This window comes from Martes martes (assembly GCF_963455335.1).
Source record: "Martes martes genome assembly, chromosome: 7".
Lineage (NCBI taxonomy): Eukaryota > Metazoa > Chordata > Mammalia > Carnivora > Mustelidae > Martes > Martes martes.
In genome coordinates this window covers 1,222,657-1,244,185 of record NC_137894.1, presented here as the reverse complement: position 1 = coordinate 1,244,185, position 21,529 = coordinate 1,222,657, and the positions used below count along the sequence as shown (strand labels likewise).

The window sequence follows — 21,529 nt, the reverse complement described above, 5'->3', positions numbered from 1 at the left end:
GCATGGTAGACGCGTTCCACCGGCATTGGAGTCATGGAGAAGGGGTGCCTGGGGGGCTCAGTGGGTTAAGCCTCTGCCTTCAGCTCAGGTCATGATCTCACGGTCCTGGGATCGAGCCCCGCATCAGGCTCCCTGCTTAGCGGGGAGCCTGCCTCCCCCCTCCCCCCCCCCCCGCCTGCCTCTCTGCCTACTTGTGATCTCTCTGTCAAATAAATAAATAAAATCTTAAAAAAAACCAAAACGCAAAGAGACTGATGAAAACCACCCCTGTCCTCCGGACCCGGCACTTTGGCCTTATCTCCTGTCTCTCTCTGCCCATGAGGCTCTCCAGCCATCTCTCGGGTCCTCTGGCACACCCCATGGTTGTTTCCTCTAGAGCCTTTGCACGTAATTGTTCCTTCTTAGAAAACTCTCTCACCCCCCCGCCGTGGGGTTAGTGCTTACTCAACCTCAGGACCTCAGCGGGGAGGCCACTTCCTTGTGCGGGGGGGCAGAGCTGGCCGTGGGGGAGGAGCTGCGGTCATCAGACCCCCGAGCTGTCTAGACGGAGGGAATGATGCGTGCAGGCTGACTGTACTAACAGTCTGCGCGGTCGTTCTAGTTCTTCCTGCAAACTGCCGCTTGGTTTAGACACCAGGCTGTGGCAGTGTGTCCTGAACTTTAATATGAGTACAAATCACTTGGGGATCTGTTAAGATTAAAATACAGATTCAGGCCCAAGACCCCGCGTGCCAGACGAGGTTCCCGGTGGTGCCGATGTTGCCGGCTCACGGACCGTGCTCCAAGTAGCAGGCATGGGTAGACGCACGGCGTTTTGGTGTGCCGATGGAAGTTAAGTCTTGGGTCTATACACGTAAGAATGAGGCCAGTGTGTAAGTGAATTCAGTGTGTGTTTCCTTCCTGACGGTGGAAACTATTCATTTCCGCTCCTCCTTCTTCGCACCTGCCCGTCCTCACCTACTTGCAAGTTTCCACACAACCTGTCACATGGAACGTGGGCAACCAGCTCGGTGTCACGGACGTGAATCGGCGGGTTTCCTTGTGGCGTTATGTTTTCTTGTTAGAGTTCTGGAACGGCCACCCGCCACGTAGAGCGGAGGGGGCCACCCTTTTCTGAATATTCCCTAGTGTGTCCAGTCGCTCAGCACTCCAGCCGTGGTCTGACCGGTGCGGCGCGCGGGCTCTTCCCTCCGGACCCCGACTTCCGGCACAGCTTGAGGTTTTCCCAGACTCAGCCGGTGCTCCCCACTGAGTCTGCTCTAACCCAGCATCCACCCAGCACCCACCCAGCACCACACCAGGGCCAGGGCTGAGCACCGAGGATACAAGCCACTGCTACCCACGGTCCCAGGCTGACAGTCCCCTGGCGGCTGGGACACGGCTGGGACACAGAGGAGGCGGGTTAGCATGGGTTTGGAGGCCCCGATTTCTTTCACATAGTGCCCCCCGTGCAGTAAGCCTGGGCGAGCCACGTGGCACGTCCAAACCCATTTCCTGTTCCGTGAAAACATCACAGGAACACCGATGTCACAGTTTCTAGGTCCAGGACTCCACGCAGGAGGACGCAGAGCAGCCTCTGGACCTGCCGGCCGTCGCCGACGTGCTCCTCTCGCTCCGACGGCCGCTCTCCTCTGCCCCGGACCGGGCAGGCCGCCGCGCACCCCGACAGTCTCCTCACGCAGCCCTGCTGCAAGGACCATGGGCGATGCTGCCAGGGAGTCGGTGGGAGGTCTCACGTCAACCACCCGGGAGGGCACAAGCGAGGAAGTCCCTCCTGGACAGTTTCCGGAGCTCCTCTCCCTGGTGGTTGCTTCCAGGGACCTCCCTCCCTTTCTCTTCCCTCCAGTGCACGGGAACCCACTGCGTTATCTCCACCACAGGCTCTGTTTGACTCCCCCCTTCCCTCTGGGAACCAGCGGATGCGCCTCTGCCCATCTTACACACCACAGGTTAGGGACTATCTTTCTGTGGTTGTGGCTTTCGGTCCATGACCCAAGTGCCTTATCAAAGTATTTCTTCTTAAAGAAAGGTCATAGGGGCGCCTGGGTGGCTCAGTGGGTTAAAGCCTCTGCCTTCGGCTCAGGTCATGATCCCAGGGTCCTGGGATCGAGCCCCTGCGTCGGGTTCTCTGCTCATCAGGGAGCCTGCTCCCCCCCCCCCACCCCCTACCTCTGCCTGCCTCTCTGCCTACTTGTGATCTCTCTGTCAAATAAATAAATAAATAAATCTTAAAAAAAAGAAAGAAAGAAAGGTCATACACATGGAGCTTTCCTAGGAGGACTCCTGGTGAATAAACGTTCTCCCTCAGCGCACTGGGACAGCTCTGTAGTCAGCCATGCCTGGGGGTCTCGGGCAGGACAGCGCACCACGCCAGGAGCAGACGGCGACAGGACCGCATGGGTCACTGAGGGGAGCAGGGTGCGATGATGACAGGCTTTCACCAGAGGAAGGGTCTAGACACAGTGATAGGACAAGGGTGTTTTCTTCCTAAGAAGGGAAGTGCGGCGACCGGGCTCTACGAGACTTTGATCTCTGGGAGAGGAGTTAGGAGCTGCTGTAACAGGTGGTTAGGAAACGTGTGTTGACATACACTTGGGTCAAGGAACACTTCTAGTTTTTTCACAGGGTCATCTCTCCCATCCCATGCTTCCGCCAAGTTTACTTACTTAGCAGGTTTTTTGAACTAATTTTAATCTTACAGAAAAATTTGCAAAAACAGACTTCCTGTACAGCCTTCATCCAACTTCCAACAGCATCCCTCGTGATCACGGTACGGCTTTCTTTCCAAAGAAACTAATGTCGATACCACAGCATCACGTACTGTACGAACCACATGCAGACCTTACCCGAATCCCACCGGTTTCCCGCCAACGCCCTGTCTCCGGCCCAGAAGCCCAAGGACGGTTCCATGCCCTTGGCTGTCCCGTCTCCTTCATCTCCGGCCCCTCCGCTTCTTGGTCTTTCGTGACCTTGAGACTCCTAGAGTGCTGGTCAGGTGCTTAGAGACTGTCTCTCAGTTTGGGTTTGATGTTCTTTCATAACTGAGGTTTTCCTGATTTTCCCGGCAGGAAGGAGGACCACAGAAACGAATGTGTGTCCTTCTCAGTGGGCCGTGTTAGGGGGCCCATGTGTCTTATCACACGTTAACATCTATGAAGTATCTTATGGGGAGACCACAAAAATGATCTTTTGGTTTCTTATTCTTTTGCCCGCGGATTTTAGGCCCTATCAACGGTTCTCGCCTGCACGGATTGATGGTAAGTGCGAATTTTGCCTAATGTGATTCTCGATTTCCACCATTCCTTCGACATTTATTAACTAGAATTATAGGACAAGGAGCTATGTCTACTTGTTATTTTATTTATTTATCATTATCCGTTTATCGATCACCATGGACCATGGATATTTATTTTATTTCATGGGTTACAGAGTAAAATTATTACTTCGATGCTCAGATTGTCCCAGCTTAGGCTGCTGGGAACTCCAGTTTGGGCCCCTGCTCCCTTCTGCTGGGATCACTTCCTTACCTTGTGGCGCCATGAGCTGTTCCAGGCCCATTTTGCTCCCGCCTCAATGCTGGAAGCCCTATTCCTTGCTGGAGAACGACACTCGGAAACCAAGATCCGGACGCTGGATTTCATGGCTCTGGAGGGTCACTGCTTCTGCGTGCTCTCACGGACAGAATGAGGAAACGTAAGTCCGTGCATCAAATGTATATCTCTATTTCTCCGTCCGTTTGTGTATCTATTGAAAATCACAAATTTATGCCAACACGTCCCATTCCAAGGCAACATAACAGGGCTCATTCCAACCTTTACTCCTTCCTTATTTGTACTTGTTTTTCCTGACGGGGAGACACTGGCACTCTCATTATCTACGACGTATTTCCTTATTTGCTCAGTCCTGGAACACAGATAAAGTAGTTTCACAATTACTGATTTATAACCCGATGAGAAATGAAACTGGAGTGCACTGTCCGGATACAGCGGCCTCGGCCCCCACTCTTACAGGGGACCGTCAGAATGCTGCTTCCGGAAGTTACTTAAGTCGGTTCTTTCCTCCTCCCTTTGCAGTATGTCAGCCATCACAGTGCACGTCCGTTCCGTCCCGCTTGCCCTGTTCCTGGCTGTGCGGACGTGCCCACGTGTGCATGCAGACGTTGGCATGGTTCTGAGGATCAGAGATACCCAGACCTGTGTCATCAAAGCAATGTCATTGTCCCCGTCACTCGGCTACTCCCTTATCACGGCCCCACCCTAACCCTCACCCATGCCCTATGGGAGCCCAACGTTTGTTTCTGGTTTATGTTTACTGCATTTTTTTCTTTCAGAAATGAGCAGATATGTGTAGATTTTCTTTTCTGCTGTTCTTTATTTCATGGCGATGTAATGGACATTAAATTCACCCCTTTAAAATGCACAATTCAGCAGTTTTTAGTTTATGCACAGTGCTTCGCAACTAGCCTCTCCGTGTAACTTTAGAACATTCTCATCACCCCAAACAGAAGCCCCATATTCCCCGCCTCAGCCCCGGGCGACCACTCTCTTACTTGCCGTCTCTGTAGATTTCCCTGTCCTGGGTATTTCATACAAACGGGACCATATAGTATGTGGCCTCTGTCACTGGGCCCATCCCCGCTGTAGCGTCCCAGGTTCCCAGGAGCAGGAGGGCTCGCGTCTTTACACCCTCGTCGACACTCTGTGTTTCTGATTATAGCCGAGTGTGTGCGTATGTGTGTGCGTGCGTGCATGCGCATGCGCAGTGTCCCTTTGTGGTTTGGGTTTGCAGTTCTCTAAGGACTAATGACGCTTCTATCTTTCTCTGTGCTTTGTAGCCATCCGTGTATCTTAGGCGGAGACTTCTCTATACTGAAGTCTTTGGCCTGTTTAGATTATCTTCTTTTACTGCTGAGTTGTAAGAGTTCTGTACAAAGTCCAGATTTAATTCCCTTGTATACGCGATGGTGTCCTTTAACGTACTAACATGCTTAAATTTTTTTTTTAAAGATTTTAATTATTTATTTGACAGACTGAGATCACAAGCAGAGAGGCAGGCAGAGAGAGGGGGGAAGTAGGCTCCATGCTGAGCAGAGAGCCTGATGCGGGGCTCAATCCCAGGACCCTGAGATCATGACCTGAGCCGAAGGCAGAGGCTTTAACCCACTGAGCCACCCAGGCGCCCCATAACATGCTTAATTTTGATGAAGTCCCATTTATTTTTCTTTTGTTGCTTGTGTCTGGTGCTGTAACTAAGGAACCATTACCTAATCCAAGGTGATAAACATTTACGCCTACGTTTTCTTCTAAGAGTTTTGTTTCAGCACTTACCTTTAGGCCTTTGATCTACTTTGAGTTAAATTGCGAACACTGTGTTAGGGAAGGACCCCACTTCCTTGTTTTCCACATCCCATCACTGTTTGTTGGAGAAAACCATTTTTTCCCAATAGAATCATCTTGGCTCTCTTTCTCAGGAAAATCAAGTGACCGTGAATGTGAATGTTTATTTCTGGGCTCTCGATTTTATGCCATTTACCTACCCTTCTCCTCCTTATACCAGGACCACACTGCCTTGATGACTGTAGCTTTGTATTAACTTCTCGAGTTCAGTACTGTGAGTTTTCCAACTTTGTTCTCTTAAGACTGTTTTGGTTATTCCGGGTTTCTTGTTTTACCACGAGAATTTTACGGTAAGTTTGTCGATTTTTGCAAAAAAGCCAAATTTGATAGGTATTGCGTTGACAATACAGATCAATTTAGGGAGCAGTGCTATCTTACTATTAAGTCTTCCAGTCCATGAATATGGAATGTCCTTCCATTCATACAGGTCTCCTTTCTTTCAACAATGCCATGTAGTTTCCAGAACCCTAACACTTGTTAAACTTATTTCTAAGTATTTTTTTTTAATGCTATTGCAAATGGAATTGTTTTTCAAATTTGAGACCCTCTGGATTATTACAAAAATCTGCATTGGGCTTCTCTAGAGAAAGGGAATCAACTGGAGATCATAATATAGTCTTATGTTACATATTGTCATACACACCTATTATTATAGGCATTTAATAACATATATTATGAGATATATATATATATATATAAATCTCCTACTTACATTATCTCCTGTTTTATACATAAGTATATAGTTGATCAATAACCAACAAAGGCAGGAACTGCGTGGGCTCACTTACACATAATATTTTTCTTTGATACGGTCCAGTACTATGAAAGTATTTTCTCTCATGACTTACAACAGTCCCTTCCCTAGCTCACTGTATCGTAAGCATAGTCTGCAACACATACACGAACTAGGTGTTCATCAACTCTGCACGTGGTCTGCAACTCTTCCATCACTGATGGGGTATTAGTAGTTAAGTTTTTGGAGAGGTGACTGTGCAGGGGTCAGTGCTCCGAATCCCCATGTTGTCTGAGGGTCAGCTGTGTGTGTAACTTGAAGGTACCAGTAGAGCTGGTTCCACACTTATAAAGGACGGGCGCGTGTGATGATGGAGGTCAGCAAAATCTCCAGAGCCGTGGTCCTACTTTGAATCCAAAGGCCAGGAGCGGCTGCAGGAGCAGAAGAACCAGCAACGCATCCCGTGCGAACAGCGCCAGGCTGGGAGGCTGGTCTCCTATCCTGCGACCTTGCTGAGCCCCAGTGTACTAGCCCTCCCAGCTTTCTGATGGATTCCTCAGGATTCCCTGTACACGTGGTCATGCCATCTGCAGAGTTTTCTTTCTTTCTTTCCGGCTGGTTGCCTGTTTTTATTTTTCTGGCCTAGCTGCCCTGGAACCCAACGTTTAAAGAGTTCTTTATGAAAAGAAATTAACCCTTTGTCTGTGGTTTATGCTGCGCGTATCTCGTCTCGTTTGTCAGTGGTCTTTTGTGTATGTGCCATGCAAAGTTACAAGACACTCACATGCAGTCGAACTTACCAGTCCTCTCTCTTACCGCCTTTCCCACACTGCCATTACGGGGCAACCGCCCTCCCTCCTGCTACAGTCTTAGGTTGTACACTACATCCTTCATCCGTTTGGAGTTTTTTCTTATATATGGTGGGAGATAGAGACATAATTTTACCTTTTGAGAAATGGCTGTCCAGCTCTCCAAGGACATTTATTACACAGACGGTGCTGGCCCCGTGATCTGAGATGCCATCTTTGTCATATACCACATTGCCATAGGGTTTCAGGTCTATTTCTGAGCTTCTGCCCTATTGCATTGTTCTACTGGGTGGCAATCCGGAACTGTTGCAGTTACGGAGGTTTTACGGTATGTTTCAAGGTCTGGAAGGGCCGGCTCCCGGGATGGCCTTTGATTTTCTGTTTTGCTGGCTGTGCTTGAATGCTTGTTTTCCCACAGGAACTTCAGTAAACAGTAAAACTAACATAAAACTCACTAAATTTTCTCAACTTCTAGTTATTGTACAGTTCAGTCTCCTTATCTACTAAATGACGAACCCTCTCACGTTTTCATCGGATCACTGGTGTCAACGCTCGAGGGGTCAGTCTAGAGCGTAAGAGCCTTTCCCCAACGGAGCCCCTTGGATTACAGCCTTCTTTCCTCCCAGTCCAGGTAAATACCTGCAGACGCAGGAAACTCGGGGTCTCCGCCTGCTCCCTGTTTGTTCCGGAGGCCCCAGGGCCAGGCACCGAACTGTGAGCACACGCCGGACCTGGACCCTGTCGTGCACCGCTCGGAGTCCTGAATTCTCCAGAGGTGAGCACCAAAGGCACCCGCCGCTTCAATGGTCAGTCGGGTCGCTCAGTTACAAACCGGCTCCCTCCCACCCACTGGGAAAGGAAAAGAGAGGAAGTGTTTTTGCCAAAAAAACAAACCCCAACCACAATCACGTTCCCTTTAACCAGCAGGTCTGGGCACCCCGTGTACTTCCCTTCGCCGGTCCCTGCGCACTGGTCAGGCCCACCCGGTCCCTCGCGCCGCAAGGCTCACTCACAGCAACCGGGGGCCGCCGCGCCCCCTCCCCGAACCCAGGCCGGGCCACAGCGGGCCGGGAAGCTGGGCCCAGGCGGTCACTCGTTCTCTGCCCCGCAGGACACAGCCCCCCTCCACCGACCCTCCCTCTTTCCTGGGGACGCACGGAGCCCAGACCCTCCCCGGGGCGGCCCTGAGGCCTAACCCTCTCCCGGGGTCCCCCGCCCACCTCGGACCCTCCCCCGGGGCCGCCCCGAGCCCGGACCCGCCCCCTGGGGTCCCCCGCCCACCTCGGACCCTCCCCGGGGCCTCACTGGGCCCGGACCCTCCCCCTCCCGCGAGCCCGGACCCTCCCCCGGACCCTCCCCCGGACCCGGCCGACCTCAGACCCTGCCCCGGCCGCGCGGAGTCCCCGCGGGAGGCGTGCTGGGGGCGGGCGCCCGCGACCCGGAAGCGGGACGAACACGGGGCGCCCGGGAGATGGCGGCGGCGGCGTCCGTGAGCAGCGCCAAGCGGAGCCTGCGGGCCGAGCTGAAGCGGCGTCTGCGGGCGATGAGCGCCGAGGAGCGGCTGCGCCAGTCCCGCCTCCTGGCCCAGGAGGTACGAGACCGCGAGGGCGGCCACCGCAGCGGACCGCCACGCTCGCCCGGCGGCCTGGCGGCTCTGGGTCGGCGGCTTGCGCAGGCGCAGCTGGCCGGCGCGCGCACGTCCCTCCGCAGGCGCCGGGAGGAGCCCTCCGGGGGCGCGCACGTCCCTCCGCAGGCGCCGGGAGGAGCCCTCCGGGGGCGCGCACGTCCCTCCGCAGGCGCCGGGAGGAGCCCTCCGGGCGCGCGCACGTCCCTCCGCAGGCGCCGGGAGGAGCCCTCCGGGCGCGCGCACGTTTCTCCGCGGGCGGTTCGGGGGCGCGCACGTCCTTCCGCCGGGGGAGCGGGCGGCGAGGGGGTCCCGGGCTGAGGAGGGCTGAGGAGGGCTGAGGAGCGTGGAGGCGGAGGACAGCCGGCCGAGGTGAGAGCGGGTGGGGGCAGGAAGCCGAGCGGGCCCTGAGCCCCGAGAGGCCCCCCCCGCCCAGTGCCCGGCGGCGCGGACGCGCGGCGCAGAGTCCAGTCGCCTCGGGGACGCGAGCGGAGAAGCGCGCGGCCGCGCCGGGGGGGGGGGAGTGCCGTGCGCGCGCGTGCTCCTGTGCGCTCGCGCGCCGCCGGGAGGGGAGCCCGCGGGGGGCGGGGCGGGGCGGGGCGGTCCGGGGCGGGGCGGGGCGGTCCGGGGCGGGGTGGTCCGGGGCGGGGCGGGGCGGTCCGGGGCGGGGCGGGGCGGTCCGGGGCGGGGTGGGGCGGTCCGGGGCGGGGTGGTCCGGGGCGGGGCGGTCCGGGGCGGGGCGGGGCGGTCTGGGACGGGGTGGTCCGGGGCGGGGCGGGGCGGTCCGGGGCGGGGTGGGGCGGTCCGGGGCGGGGTGGGCGGTCCGGGGCGGGGCGGTCTGGGGCGGGGTGGTGCGGGGCGGGGCGGTCCGGGCGGGGGTGGGGTGGTCCGGGGCGGGGCGGGGCGGTCTGGGACGGGGTGGTCCGGGGCGGGGCGGGGCGGTCCGGGGCGGGGTGGGCGGTCCGGGGCGGGGCGGTCTGGGGCGGGGTGGTGCGGGGCGGGGCGGTCCGGGCGGGGGTGGGGTGGTCCGGGGCGGGGCGGGGCGGTCTGGGACGGGGTGGTCCGGGGCGGGGCGGTCCGGGGCGGGGTGGGGCGGTCCGGGGCGGGGTGGGCGGTCCGGGGCGGGGCGGTCTGGGGCGGGGTGGTGCGGGGCGGGGCGGTCCGGGCGGGGGTGGGGTGGTCCGGGGCGGGGCGGGGCGGTCCGGGGCGGGGTGGGGCGGTCCGGGGCGGGGTGGGCGGTCCGGGGCGGGGCGGTCTGGGGCGGGGTGGTGCGGGGCGGGGCGGGGCGGTCTGGGACGGGGTGGTCCGGGGCGGGGCGGGGCGGTCCGGGGCGGGGTGGGGCGGTCCGGGGCGGGGTGGGCGGTCCGGGGCGGGGCGGTCTGGGGCGGGGTGGTGCGGGGCGGGGCGGTCCGGGCGGGGGTGGGGTGGTCCGGGGCGGGGTGGGGCGGTCTGGGGCGGGGCGGTCCGGGGCGGGGCGGTCTGGGGCGGGGCGGGGCGGTCTGGGGCGGTCCGGTCCGGTCTGGTCCGGTCCGGTCCTCCGTGCTTGCGAGGGGGTTGGCGTCGCCGGGCAGGACGCGCCCGAGGCCCGGAGCGGACTCGGGAAAGGCGTGGGGACGAGCGCGAGTTGTCCGTCCGTCCGCACGGCGGAGAGTTGACGGGCTCCGCGGGGAGTAGCCGCTGTGCCGACGCAGAACCGGGGACGCGACAGGGTGACGGGTCGCACCTGGCTTCAGAGGAGAGAAAGGTTGAAAAGCGGACCCGGGGCCCTCCGTGCTCGGTACGCGGTGCCCCGCAGAAATGCTTCACGGCCCCGCGCTTCACAATTCGTACTTTATACAGTGAACTTCCTCGTGTTCCGTTTTCCTTAAAAAGCTGCCTGTAACCCGCTGCTGATCTCATGACCGACCGGCGGGTCACGGCCGGAGACGTCCAGGGGCCGGGATCAGAAGGGCAGTTGGCCCTAGTGCACAGTCCGCAGAGGTGTTAGGGGATGCCATTCTCTCGACAGCGTATTTTACAAAGCACAGTTATTCTTAATGACACAGCACCTGCTTTTATAATTTAGAAATTTATCGGAAAAGCAATGTACGGTGAAGAAATTCGATTCTGTGTCCTATCTTGATCCCCAACTACATAAGGACGTGAGTGCCCTCTACCTGTCTTCTGTCCCATCGGCCAGTTTCTGACCCTGATATCATCCTCCTTACATTGTCAAGTTTTATAATACTTGTATTGTTTTATAATTAGAATGAGTCTACAGAGCATTTTCTGTGGCTGATTTCCAAATCTGGAATTTCAGGGAATAGTATTTACAGTGTATTGATGACATCGTATTCATTGTAGAACCAAGTTGTATGGTTATCAGAAAACGATGTATGATTCTGTGTCGCTAGATGTGTGGGGCCAGGCAGAGAATGTTTCCAGTGTCACTGCTGAGAACTCTCTCTTTCGTTATGCTCTAGAACTGCTCAAAATCACGGCAGGCTTTAGTCTGCTCCTGTTTGGAGTCTACGTTTCTAATTTAACTCTGTGTTTTTCAAGGAGTTTCTGATCGCCTTTGTTTTTCCTTTTTGGCAAAACAAGAATATGCCTTTATCTTACCAGTAGATTCTTTTTCATTTTGTCTGTTTAAATAAATCGGTTTTCTTGCTGAGAGCACTCCAGGCCCCTGCTTCCTCTGCTGTAGCCCAGTGCGCAGCCTGGACTTCCTCCCACCCTGCTTCTCCGATGGGCTCCTGCAAACCCAGTGTCTTCTTGGTTGGATTTCTTTCTGTCCATCTTACTAGAGTATATTCTCTAGTAATTTTTTTTCTTTTTAGAAATATCTATGGGGGCAAAGTTTTTAAGACTTTATACATTAGAAAAAGTCTTTACTCTCATATTTCACTGCTAGTTTGAATTTCAGGTTTAAAAATATATTCCTTGTTCTCCTCAGCACCCAGGACCTCCATTCAGTCTGAAGACTGGTATCTTTACCTGTTATATCTTCAGTTACTTCTTTTCCTTTGTGCCTTTCTACAATTCCTATGAATCAGCTAGTGAAAATCCTGCACTGACTTTCTGCGTCTTTGAAGAGTCTTTCTTTCTTTTTTTTTTTTTAACTTTCCCCATTTCTTTGTGTGTGTTTTTTTTTTCCTACTTTAAGGCTTTCTGAACTTTTAAATGTTGGTATTCTTACTTTTAATTTTCAATGATCACTTCTCAGTTTTCGGATTGCTTTCTTTCCATAGCAGCTTTCTTTCCATAGCATGTTGTTACCTTATAGATGCAACTATCTTGAATTTGTCTGAGAAAACTAATTAGAATTTAAAAATTTCCCATTCTCTGAATTACCTCAGTTTCCCACGGGATCACCCTTCCCCCTTTTATCCCTTCTCTTTTGTGTTTTGTTTGCTGAACCTTTATTGTGGACTTGTGTTTATGAATGAAGGTGTGACAGCTCCCGGGATCTCCTTTGCCTTTTGCAGTCGCTTTGTGGGGAGGGGTTCTGCCAGCCCCACAGCCGCGTCGTCTGCGTCTGCGTGTTGTGTCTGCTGCTGTTTGTCTGGAGATACTGTCCCATCTCCTCTCCGTCTCCCAGAAATCAGTCAAGTGTCTGTTCTGCTGTTCTCAGTGCCATAATGGTTTTCTCTTTTTGTGCTTCTTTATTGTCACATAAATGAGATGTCAGGAACAAGGAAGATAAATACATATGCATGATCTTGCACTGAATTTTAACTGATTTCTGTTTCTGCTTATTCAGCTCTTGGTGCTTCATATTCTCTTTAAAGAGAACAGACACAGGGTGCCTGGGTGGCTCAGTGGGTTAAAGCCTCTGCCTTCGGCTCAGGTCATGATCCCAGGGTCCTGGGATGGAGCCCCGCATGGGGCTCTCTGCTCAGCAGGGAGCCTGCTTCCCCCCTCTCTGCCTGCCCCTCTGCCTACTTGTGATCTCTGTCAAGTAAATAAATAAAATCTTAAAAAAAAAAAATAAAGAGAACAAACACGACAGACGCGTAACTTTCTCAGAAAGCACCTGGGTGCCAGGAGCCGCAGGTCTTCCCAGGCTCTGGGGGTCGCATTTCTTTTCATTTCGCCTTATTTCAGGCCTCGTCACAGCGCTGTGACTTCCCAGGAGGGTGGAGCTCGCCTCCTTGGCCCCAGTCTGGTGCGCTCCGTTTGCTGAACGCTCCGGGCTCCTTTCTGTCAGGAGTGACCTGGCTCTCGGTGTCGGTCTCTTTCCACCAGACCTGTTTATCAGCCAGGGTCGGGGTATCTTTGTCGTCTTAGCTCAGAAGAACAGGAAAAGAAGGGGAGCTGAGAGCTGACTTGCGAGTCTGGGGCAGTTTGGAGATTAACTGCTCTGAGGCCTGATGAAACTGAGCATGACGGCCCCCCCCCCCCCCCCCGCCAGGGCCTTCTCGCAACCTGGTGCTTGTTTCTAGAAGGACTGCACCTCTCCAAGAGCCCCTCCTCCCATCTCTGCAAAGTCTTTAACATCTGGACAGAAGAGTTGTAGGAGGTGGGGACAGAGGTGGTCAGAGCTGAGGAAGGACAGGCTTGTCCCTGCTCCCGGGAGCTTACGGCCTGGTCACAGTACTGCCGCTGGGACTCGTGGGACAATTAGTGATCAGCCTGATGATGCATGCGTAAGTGTTCCATGCAGTCTTAAGTGTTGTAAGTGTTCTGCAGAAGTCTGGAGAAGCGAGCGCCTGAGTTGGCTAAAATGGGCAGAATTTAAGGGGATGCGAACCTGACAATGCAGGGAGTGAGGACGCTTGTGGGAGCCGAGGTTCAGAGTGGAAGGCAGGCGGGGACGCTCAGGGCAGTGTGTGGGGTGACTGGAGGTGGCCGGACTGAAGGTGGCCGGAGGGCGGGCTTGGGATTCTGCAAGCCGACCTTGACTTTTTAATGAGTTGCTACTCCCGCTGGGGCAGGCATGTGAGAAAGGTGGCAAGGGGTCAGAGAGGTCATTGCTGGGCTCAGAACCAAGCCCTGGGCTTCAGCACGCAGGCCTGCCTGGCCCCCTCGGCCGCTCTGCTCTCCGTGGGTGATTTGTATTTCAAGAAGCTGGAGAAGGCGGAGGGAGAAGGGAGAAAGCGTGAAAACCGCGAAGGGGTCGCCCCTGGCGTTCGACAGTGTCACCTCGGGGAATCGATGTGACTGCCGTCTCCCATTTAGGTGATGGCCCACAGTCAGTATCAAAAGTCCCAAAGGATCTCCATCTTCCTGAGCATGTCAGACGAGATCGAGACAGAGGAGATCATCAAGGACATCTTCCGGCGAGGCAAGACCTGCTTCATCCCGCGGTACCAGTTCCAGAGCAATCACATGGATATGGTGAGGTTGGCCTCGCCCGAGGAAATCTCCATGCTTCCCAAAACATCCTGGAACATTCATCAGCCCAGAGAGGACGAGGTTCGGGAGGAAGCCTTGTCGACAGGTGAGTGCTTGCGGTATTGGAACCGGCATCCCAGGGTGCTGGCAGACGGCGACCCGATGGTGATGTGCGGGTCGTGGGGGCCGCTCTCCCTATGGGGACGGACGGTGTGGCGCTTCCGTTCCAAGATGCCCTGATCACGTGGCTTAGGGCGAGACGCCCCTGGTAAGCTGAGAGTAAGGCATTCGGGTACGGGCGCCTGTGTACCCACTCTAGCCCTTCCCCGGGGTCGAACTGGACATTTCCCCCGGAGAATGCCATCATTTCCCATGACCTCCCTTATGCTCTGTATCTTAATGAGCACATTAACATTAATGCTAATGAGCTTTTCTGATTGAGCTTCAGACCAGCCAAGTGCCTTCTGGGCGGCGTCTCGTCTTGGATGTTACCTGGCTTCAGGCTGCTCCAGGCTGAATCCTGTCCCCCTTGGCCCATCGCGTGTCCCTCTTAGTGCCTGGTGCCGTCAGCCCTGTGCCTGGCTGTGCCAGGAGTCTCAGGATCGTGCTTGACTCCCCCGTCCCTCTTCCCTCTCTCACGCCCCTCACGCGGTCTGTGGCCAAGTCCTCCTGGTGTCCCTACTGAGTGTTTGTTGAGGGTGTCCTCTCCCCTGCGGCCCCGTGATTGGGACAGCAGTCCGAGCCGCCAGCGCTGCCCACACAGCCTCCTCGCGGCTGCTCCTGTCCCTTCTCGTACCGCCCTCCCTGTCGGTCCGCTCCCCCGCAGTATGTGAGACGAGATTTCCGAGACACACGTCTGACCGCTTCTCTGCCCTGTTTCAAGCGTCTCAGCGACCTCCTGCTGTCCTGGAGGGGGCGGACCCTCCTTATGAGGCTCTTCCCAACTTGGCGCTGTGCGTCCGTCCGTTTTTATCTGTTTCCAGCCCCGCACAGTGTAACCCAGGTTCTGGCCACTCTGAGTCTGTTTCCCAGCCCTACCGGCTTTCCTTACCGCTGGACCTTTGCACACGCTCTCCCCTCACCAACAGCCACGTGGGAGATTTAATGGCTAACAAGCAGTCGGGGAGCTGAAAGCAAAAAAGCCAGGAGTACTAGCTTGTGAGATGTTGGCTCAGACCTTCTTAAAAGACCTTCTTAAAAGACTTACATGGTTGCAGGGCACCGCAGGGCAGTGGCGTGCGGTCGCCTCCCTGGTCCTGCTCCCTTCCAGCCTAGCACCGTGACCCGCCGAAGCAACAGGGTGGGGCAGGAGGGCATTGAGTCAGGGCTCGTCGTGGTGGGGGTGTCATCTGCTTGGCGACCTCAGCTCCCCCTTTATCACCCAGCCCTGCCCTCTGCTTTGGTAGGCCAGAGGAACCCCGACATCACGGGACGGCCGTGTGTCTGCACGGGGAGATGCCGCAGGCACCGGAGGACAGGACGACGATAAGGGGGTGGGTGAGCCAGGCTCGTAGCTGAGGCTGGGACGTCGCTCAGACCGAGTGCAGCTGCTGCTGTGGGCTTGCAGGCTTACGGGGGACCCGGGACCGTCCAGCTCTGTCTGACTCCATGTTAGCCGCCCCTCCCGTGCTCACACCACCTCCTGGAGGTGTCCCTGCTGAAAGGCCCTTGGTCGGGTCTTCCCAGGGCCCAGCCCTTGGCCCACTCTGGAGCGCCCTCCCTAGGTTGAGTGCAGGCGTGTCGCCCTGAACCCGTACGCCGTTGCTCTGTTTCTGTTCAGGTTCGGCGTGGGAAGAGTTAGGAGGAGACGTGATCTTCCCTCTCAATCTAGTTGCACTTCCCGTTACGATGAACGCAGTCCAAGTCAACGACTAAATCATTTACCTGTGGTTTTGAGCATGTGATTTGGCACAGAAGAGCTATTTGGTAAATAGTTAACTTTTTTTTTTTTTTCAATTTGAAAGAGAGAGCACAAGCGTACAGTGTGGGGAGAGAATCTCGAACAGCTCCGCGCTGAGCGCAGAGCCTGACACGGAACCCGATCCCAGGAGATCACGACCAGAGCCAAAGGCAGAGGCTTTCCTGACTGAGCCACCCGGGTATCCCAGATAGTAACTGCTCTTAATTGTGAGCGAGGAAGACAGACTTACTCGTTGTGCTATCAGTTCATTGCTAGCCAAGGGCGTTACATTTTGAGAATTTCCAAGAGACATTTCCGGAGGATCTTCATCGTGTTAGACACTGTTAGGTGTGGAAGGATGAGGTCCTGGGCTCCAGGGGGTCGCGCTATAACTGGGGAGATGTACGCGAATGGAGAAGTATCCCAGCCTGCAGTGCCTGTCAGATGCAGGCGCCAAATGAAAAGGGAGAGAGCGCTGAGAATATAGAAGTTCAGGGCTTGGCCCGGAGTAGAAAGACATCCCCCCAGGAGGCGGTTCGTTTCCTTCCCTCCTCCGTCGCATTTATCCACGCTGTAGTTACAGGACCGGTTGCTCCCCGTGTGTTCTTCTTGGCGGACACTTGTGCTCTGGGTTGCAAAGGCAGAGGGGCTGAGATCTGGTTTCGAGCCCCTCCAGTCTGAGGGGTGAGGCTCTTTGCCGCTGTTGGTAGAAATGTTTGAGCAGGTGCGTGGGTTTCCTCAGCATCAGTGGCTTAGTGTGAGGCGGCTTTGGGGCTGAGCTGTGAATCTCGCTTCACGGTGTCTGGGACGAACTGACTAGCGCGCAGACCATCCCTTCCTGGCGTGGCTTTCATGGCCCGTTTCTTTCTGGTTTGCTCATGTTATCACGGCTTGGAAAGACTGAGCTGTGGTGTCTGTCGTTGCCCTTGTAAGTTCTTAAAAATGTCCCATGGGGTTTGCTTGCATTGTGTGTCCAGCAACACAAGAGATCGCCAAGTGGAGGGGAGGGGCTGGCGCCTTCCCGAACTTGCGCTCAGAGAGAGAGCTGCTCGGGCAATGAGGTGAGCCAGCAGTCTTTCTGCAGAAAGTACATCATCTGATTCGACCTGACTTAATCGAAATGGGGCTTTTTTGGCTCAGAGACTGAAAAATCCCCAAAAGGGCTAGCTTTCGATACGGCTAAGTCAGGGTTCTCAGGATCCACTCTGGCTCTGACTTCATCTGGGTTGGCTTCCATTCCAGGTGCCCCGTGGTGCCCCGTGGCAGCCCGTGGCGGCTTCCGGTTCCACAGCGGCCTTGCCGTTCGCGTTCCTGGCAGAAGGGAGCGGGTCTGCGGGTAAAATCCCACTCTTCTCACTGACCCAGATCGGGTCCAGTGGCCATCCCCCAAATCGGTCCCTACAGCCCGGCATGTGGATGAAGCCAGCTCCTGGGCCACTCACGGCGAGCAGGGAGGAGGGTTCCGTGTTCGCACCTGCTGCGCTGCTCCGGCCACTGGTGCTGGCGTCCGGCGGTGACTCCGCATGGGAGACACGGGCTCTGCGGTGCAACGTGTGGAATGGACACTGGACAGTCCCAAATTTGCACTCGCCTGTACTGTCATGACCAGCTTCTGCTTGTGTCAGACGTTTCTGAAAAAAAAATTTTTTTTGTTTAAGATTTATTTATTGTTTTAGAGAGGGGGGCAGCGAGGAGCAGAGGGAGAGAGAAAGTCTCAGGCAGACCCCCGCTGAGCATGGAGCCCGACGTGCGGCCGGATCCCACCACCCTGAGATCGAGACCTGAGCCGAAACCGAGAGTCAGATGCTCAAGCCGCTGAGCCCCCCAGGCGCCCCCTTTCTGAAATTCTGTCACGTATCGCAAGCTGTTTGCTGTCACTTTGTCCGTGCTGCTGTTTTATTTCTCTTTCCGGAGGCTCTTTGGGAAGTGATACCTATGTGGGCGCCTGAGACGTAACTTGAACGAGCAATCACAACGGAGACTTTCTCGTGCTCGACCTTCAGAGTAATCGAGTGGGACGTTCGCAACAAGCCTAACCAGTGCAGCGTCCTCCTCGCTGTTCGCCGTCCGCGCTGCTGGGAGGGTGAGCCTCGGTTCAGTGAAAGTGATTCCCGTTAAACTGACCTCATGCCTTCCTCTAACAGGATTGCACGGCCTCGGAGAGAATAGAATAAAGAGAGTGGGTGTGAACGTCATCGAGGCGTTGGACAGAGTCATGATATCCTTGAGGATAAGCCGAATAAAATTAGATCGGATCATAACATTCATTCAGAAAGTATTTCTCGAGCGCCCGGTGTGTGTGAGCTGTGATGGGGCGGAGCAGGGAGCAGGCTGGACGGGTCCCATCGCCGCAGAGCTGACGAGCCGGCGGTCCTTGCTGAGACACGTCTGTGCGAGCCTGTCCCAGGGCTCCGTGCTGCCCCGTTCAGCACTTCATTGCCACTTAGATGTCCCACTGTCCCCAAGGACGTCAGAGTTCATCCTTATCATTCTCCGTGTGTTTCCCCCATTCCTGTGCATTGACGGTTTAGAACATAGGATCGTCCTCGTCTCCTTTCCACCCATCCGGCTTTCCAATATCGCCAGATTTTTCTTTGCACTGTCTTTATCACCTGTCTCTCATTCTAGCCTTGGGGGAATCTTGTCTACAGTTTTGATTCTTCAGATCTGTTGGAATAAACTTCAGACTGGCTTCCTGGACATACTGACCATCCTAAAATACCTTCCGGGGCAGGTCACCTCCACTGTTGAAGCCTTTCCCTGCGCCCTGGCTAGATCTGTACCCCGGGCGGACCCTGGCTCCTGCTGGCTCATTCTTGCCGGAAGAAGGGGCACCGGCTAACCCTGAAGCGTCCAGGCCACCCTCCGGGCCCTCCCCGTCCTTCCTCCTCGACTCCTGCTTTAGCCAGAGGCGTGTGCCAGACGACAGGTTCCCAGCTGTCGAGAACATGGATGGGAATCAAATAAACCTCATTTGACCCCTTTCTGCTGTGTGACAGGGATGGTCGCTCACAGCCTCTGAGCCTCAGTTCCCTCCCCCTTGGATGGCCGTGGGGGAGCTCGTGGGGGGCTGTGTCTGCCGCGTGCTCAGGACACGGTCACTGCTTCGCTGGTGCTCAGTGTCCCAGCTGGGCTGCGTCATGCATGCTGCCGTTGAGACGTCTTCCCAGAGTGTCCTGTGGGCGCCACCGTGAACTCTGCTCCCCCTGTATCTCGGGGGCTGGGAGGTCTCATGTGTCCCTTGCAGGCAGTGTCTTGTGGTCTAGCACCTTTGAGTCAGGCTGACTGAGCTCCAGTCTAGGTCTTACCATTCGGGCAAGTTACTTACCGTCTCAAAGTACACGTGTTTCCCAGGTGACAACTGCGGATGAGCTCGGTCCCCACAGCCTGTGTTGAGAGGACGGACGGGCTCGGATGTGTGCGACGTGCCTCGAGTGGTCCCTCGCGGGCTCGGCACTCGGGAAACAGTGGTTGCTGCTCCTGAGCTCAGCTGCCTTTTCCAGACCTTCCCTAACTTCCCCCCAAACCTCACTCCTTCCTTCTGTAATTCCCACTCACCTGGCTTCTCGCGGGCACCCCCCGTTTTATTTCTCCTCGGGGCTGCATGTCTTTTATTGCTGATAGACTTGATGGAACTGTGACTTATACAAAATACATGTATTCGGTCTTTGGCGCTGGTTTCTGGCACAGAGCCCCTAATGCCCTTGTAGTTTCCTTAGTGATAAAGGTGGGGTGCCTGGGGGGCACCGTCGGTTGAGCATCTGCCTTCGGCTCAGGTCTGGATCCGGGGTCCTGGGAACGAGCCCTGTATCGAGCTCCTTGCTCAGCCGGAGGTCTGCTTCTGCCTCTCCTCCCTGCTCGTGCTTCCTCTCAAATAAGTAAATAAAAATCTGTGTTTAAAGAGTAGAAATCATTGTTTCATAAGACGCTGTGACGTTTCTATTTGGTGTTTGCGAGTGAAGGGTTGACTGACACCAGTCCTGGGAGGGAATAACCTGGGACTTGCTCTCGTCCCAGCGCTGCTTTGGGGACGCTGTGAGTTCCGGTTGAGGTGCCGTGCGCTCCCCAGCTGTCTGCTGCGGCTGCCGTAGCCGTGCTGGGCGCTGGGCGTCTGCGTGCGGGCCTTGGGTCTGTGTGTCTCAGTTCGTGCAAAAGTCGGGTGGGACGTGGCAGGTGTGGGGGTCAGCAACAGCTCTGGATGCACTCCGGGTGCGCGACGGGGAGAAAGGAGCTGTGGACGGGGCTGCTCTGGAGCGCCGTGTACCGGTGGTGATACCGTACGGAGCGGGGCTTGCACCTCCCGGGTCAGAGGGCCGAGCGGAGTCCCGTCTGCGGGCTCTCCCCGGCCGGGCCCATGGGGACTCCCACGCCGCCGCCATGGATGACTGTCCCAGTGTGCACGGGCATTCTTCGCTGAATTTCCTAAGCCAAGACATAAGCAGCCCTAACGTCTTCCGTGGTTGGATGCTTCGGGGGGATTTATAGTGACAGCTCGTCCTCTTACTGGAAGTGATGTTTCCAGACCTTTGACATGTCTCTTTTGCTTCACAAAAATCCCCTCTACTAATTTTACGTGAACTTTCAGAATAAATCAACACAACTAAAAATAAAGCACTTGTAACTTTGGAGCATGTGCCCTGGGGCCATGCGGGAGTTTCGGGGGACCTCTGCGTGGTGGAGGGCTGCCCCCAGACGTAGGCACCATGCGAGGTGGGACAGGCCCTGCAGTCCTCACCGCATCTGCCTGGTTGTCAGACGGGAGGTCGAGTGACTGCCCGAGGACTCGCAGGCGGTTAGGGATGCCGGTCCCCCTGTTCTGCCTCCCCTCCAGTGGCCGTGCGGGGGCCGCTTCCCTTCCCAGCGCCTCCCCCATGAAGACCTGGTCTCCCCGGGCCGTGCTTCTCTGTCCCGACGGCATTCGGCACGAGTGTGATTCCCGGAGCTGGTACCCTGCGTGATCGAGTTTGCGGGAACGTTGTCCTGGTTTCCCAGGGAAGAGCGCGCACTGAGTCCTGTGTCTGAAAGCACACCGGTCTTGACGTCAGGATGCTTTCTTCCACTTTATATTCCAGTAAATGCTCAGGAGGGACAGCCCGGGCCTTTGCTGGAGTGATGAGCGCCCTCGGGACGGGCTTCCTGGGCCTGTTCCAGAATTTTCTGTTTCATCTTTCGCGGGAGCAGCTTTGGAGTATGAGCTCGTTTCACGGAGTGTGATTTACTCTTTGTTCCCTCCCAGCCCAGTAAGAGGAAAAGATACTTCCTTGGAGGTTAGGGCCTGTCACGCCAGCCAAGATGGGCAAACCGGCTCCATGCTGTGGTCCGGGGTAACGATTCATCGAGGGTCCTGGTGCCCACGGACCCGTCATTCAAGGGACTAAGCCAGGTGCCTTAACTCCCCACGTACAGAACCTCAAGTTTTAAATGCTTTTTCTTGTTCAATTTTTCTTTTATTACCTCTGATAGAAACATTAAAATGTCCATTAGGCTTATGTACGTTTTTGTCTGTATTCAATTCAGAGAAGAGGCAGAATTTTTAGGAGGAGTTTGAATTAGAACAAAGTAAATTGTGATCCTTAATGGTGAGAGCTGTGTGCAAACAAGCCCTACCACGGCTTCCTGTGCCTCGTCTTGCCCAGCAAGGGGTCCCTCATTCTCTGTCTGTCTGTCCCTCCATCCCCCTGGAGTCCTCTCCCGAGGATTAACGAACAGTCCTGGGCAGACCCAGGGACCCTGGAGCCCCCCATCTTGCTC

The 21,529-nt window shown here is 55.7% G+C and overlaps 1 protein-coding gene and 1 long non-coding RNA gene across 4 annotated transcripts in view; one reads left to right on the top strand and one right to left on the bottom strand.

The window, feature by feature from the left end:
• LOC308345608 overlaps nucleotides 1-7,937 on the bottom strand; it is a 31,901-nt gene extending 23,964 nt beyond the window's left edge. For both annotated transcript variants that reach the window (XR_013967085.1, XR_013967086.1), the window contains exon 1: nucleotides 3,528-7,937. This is a non-coding gene — a long non-coding RNA (uncharacterized lncRNA). The remainder of the gene's footprint in view (nucleotides 1-3,527) is intronic.
• A 356-nt stretch (nucleotides 7,938-8,293) lies between these two features.
• The window catches only part of LOC308345606 (5-formyltetrahydrofolate cyclo-ligase-like), a 37,873-nt gene continuing 24,637 nt past the window's right edge, over nucleotides 8,294-21,529 (top strand). The window contains exons 1-2 of one of the 2 annotated variants that reach the window (XM_080807953.1): nucleotides 8,294-8,529; nucleotides 13,723-13,984. In XM_080807953.1, coding sequence (XP_080664079.1) covers nucleotides 8,410-8,529; nucleotides 13,723-13,984 — 382 coding nt within the window. In that variant the 5' untranslated portion in view covers nucleotides 8,294-8,409. Of the gene's footprint in view, nucleotides 8,530-8,703; nucleotides 8,935-13,722; nucleotides 13,985-21,529 lie in introns of those variants that run through there. The other variant, XM_080807954.1, reaches the window with a different exon arrangement.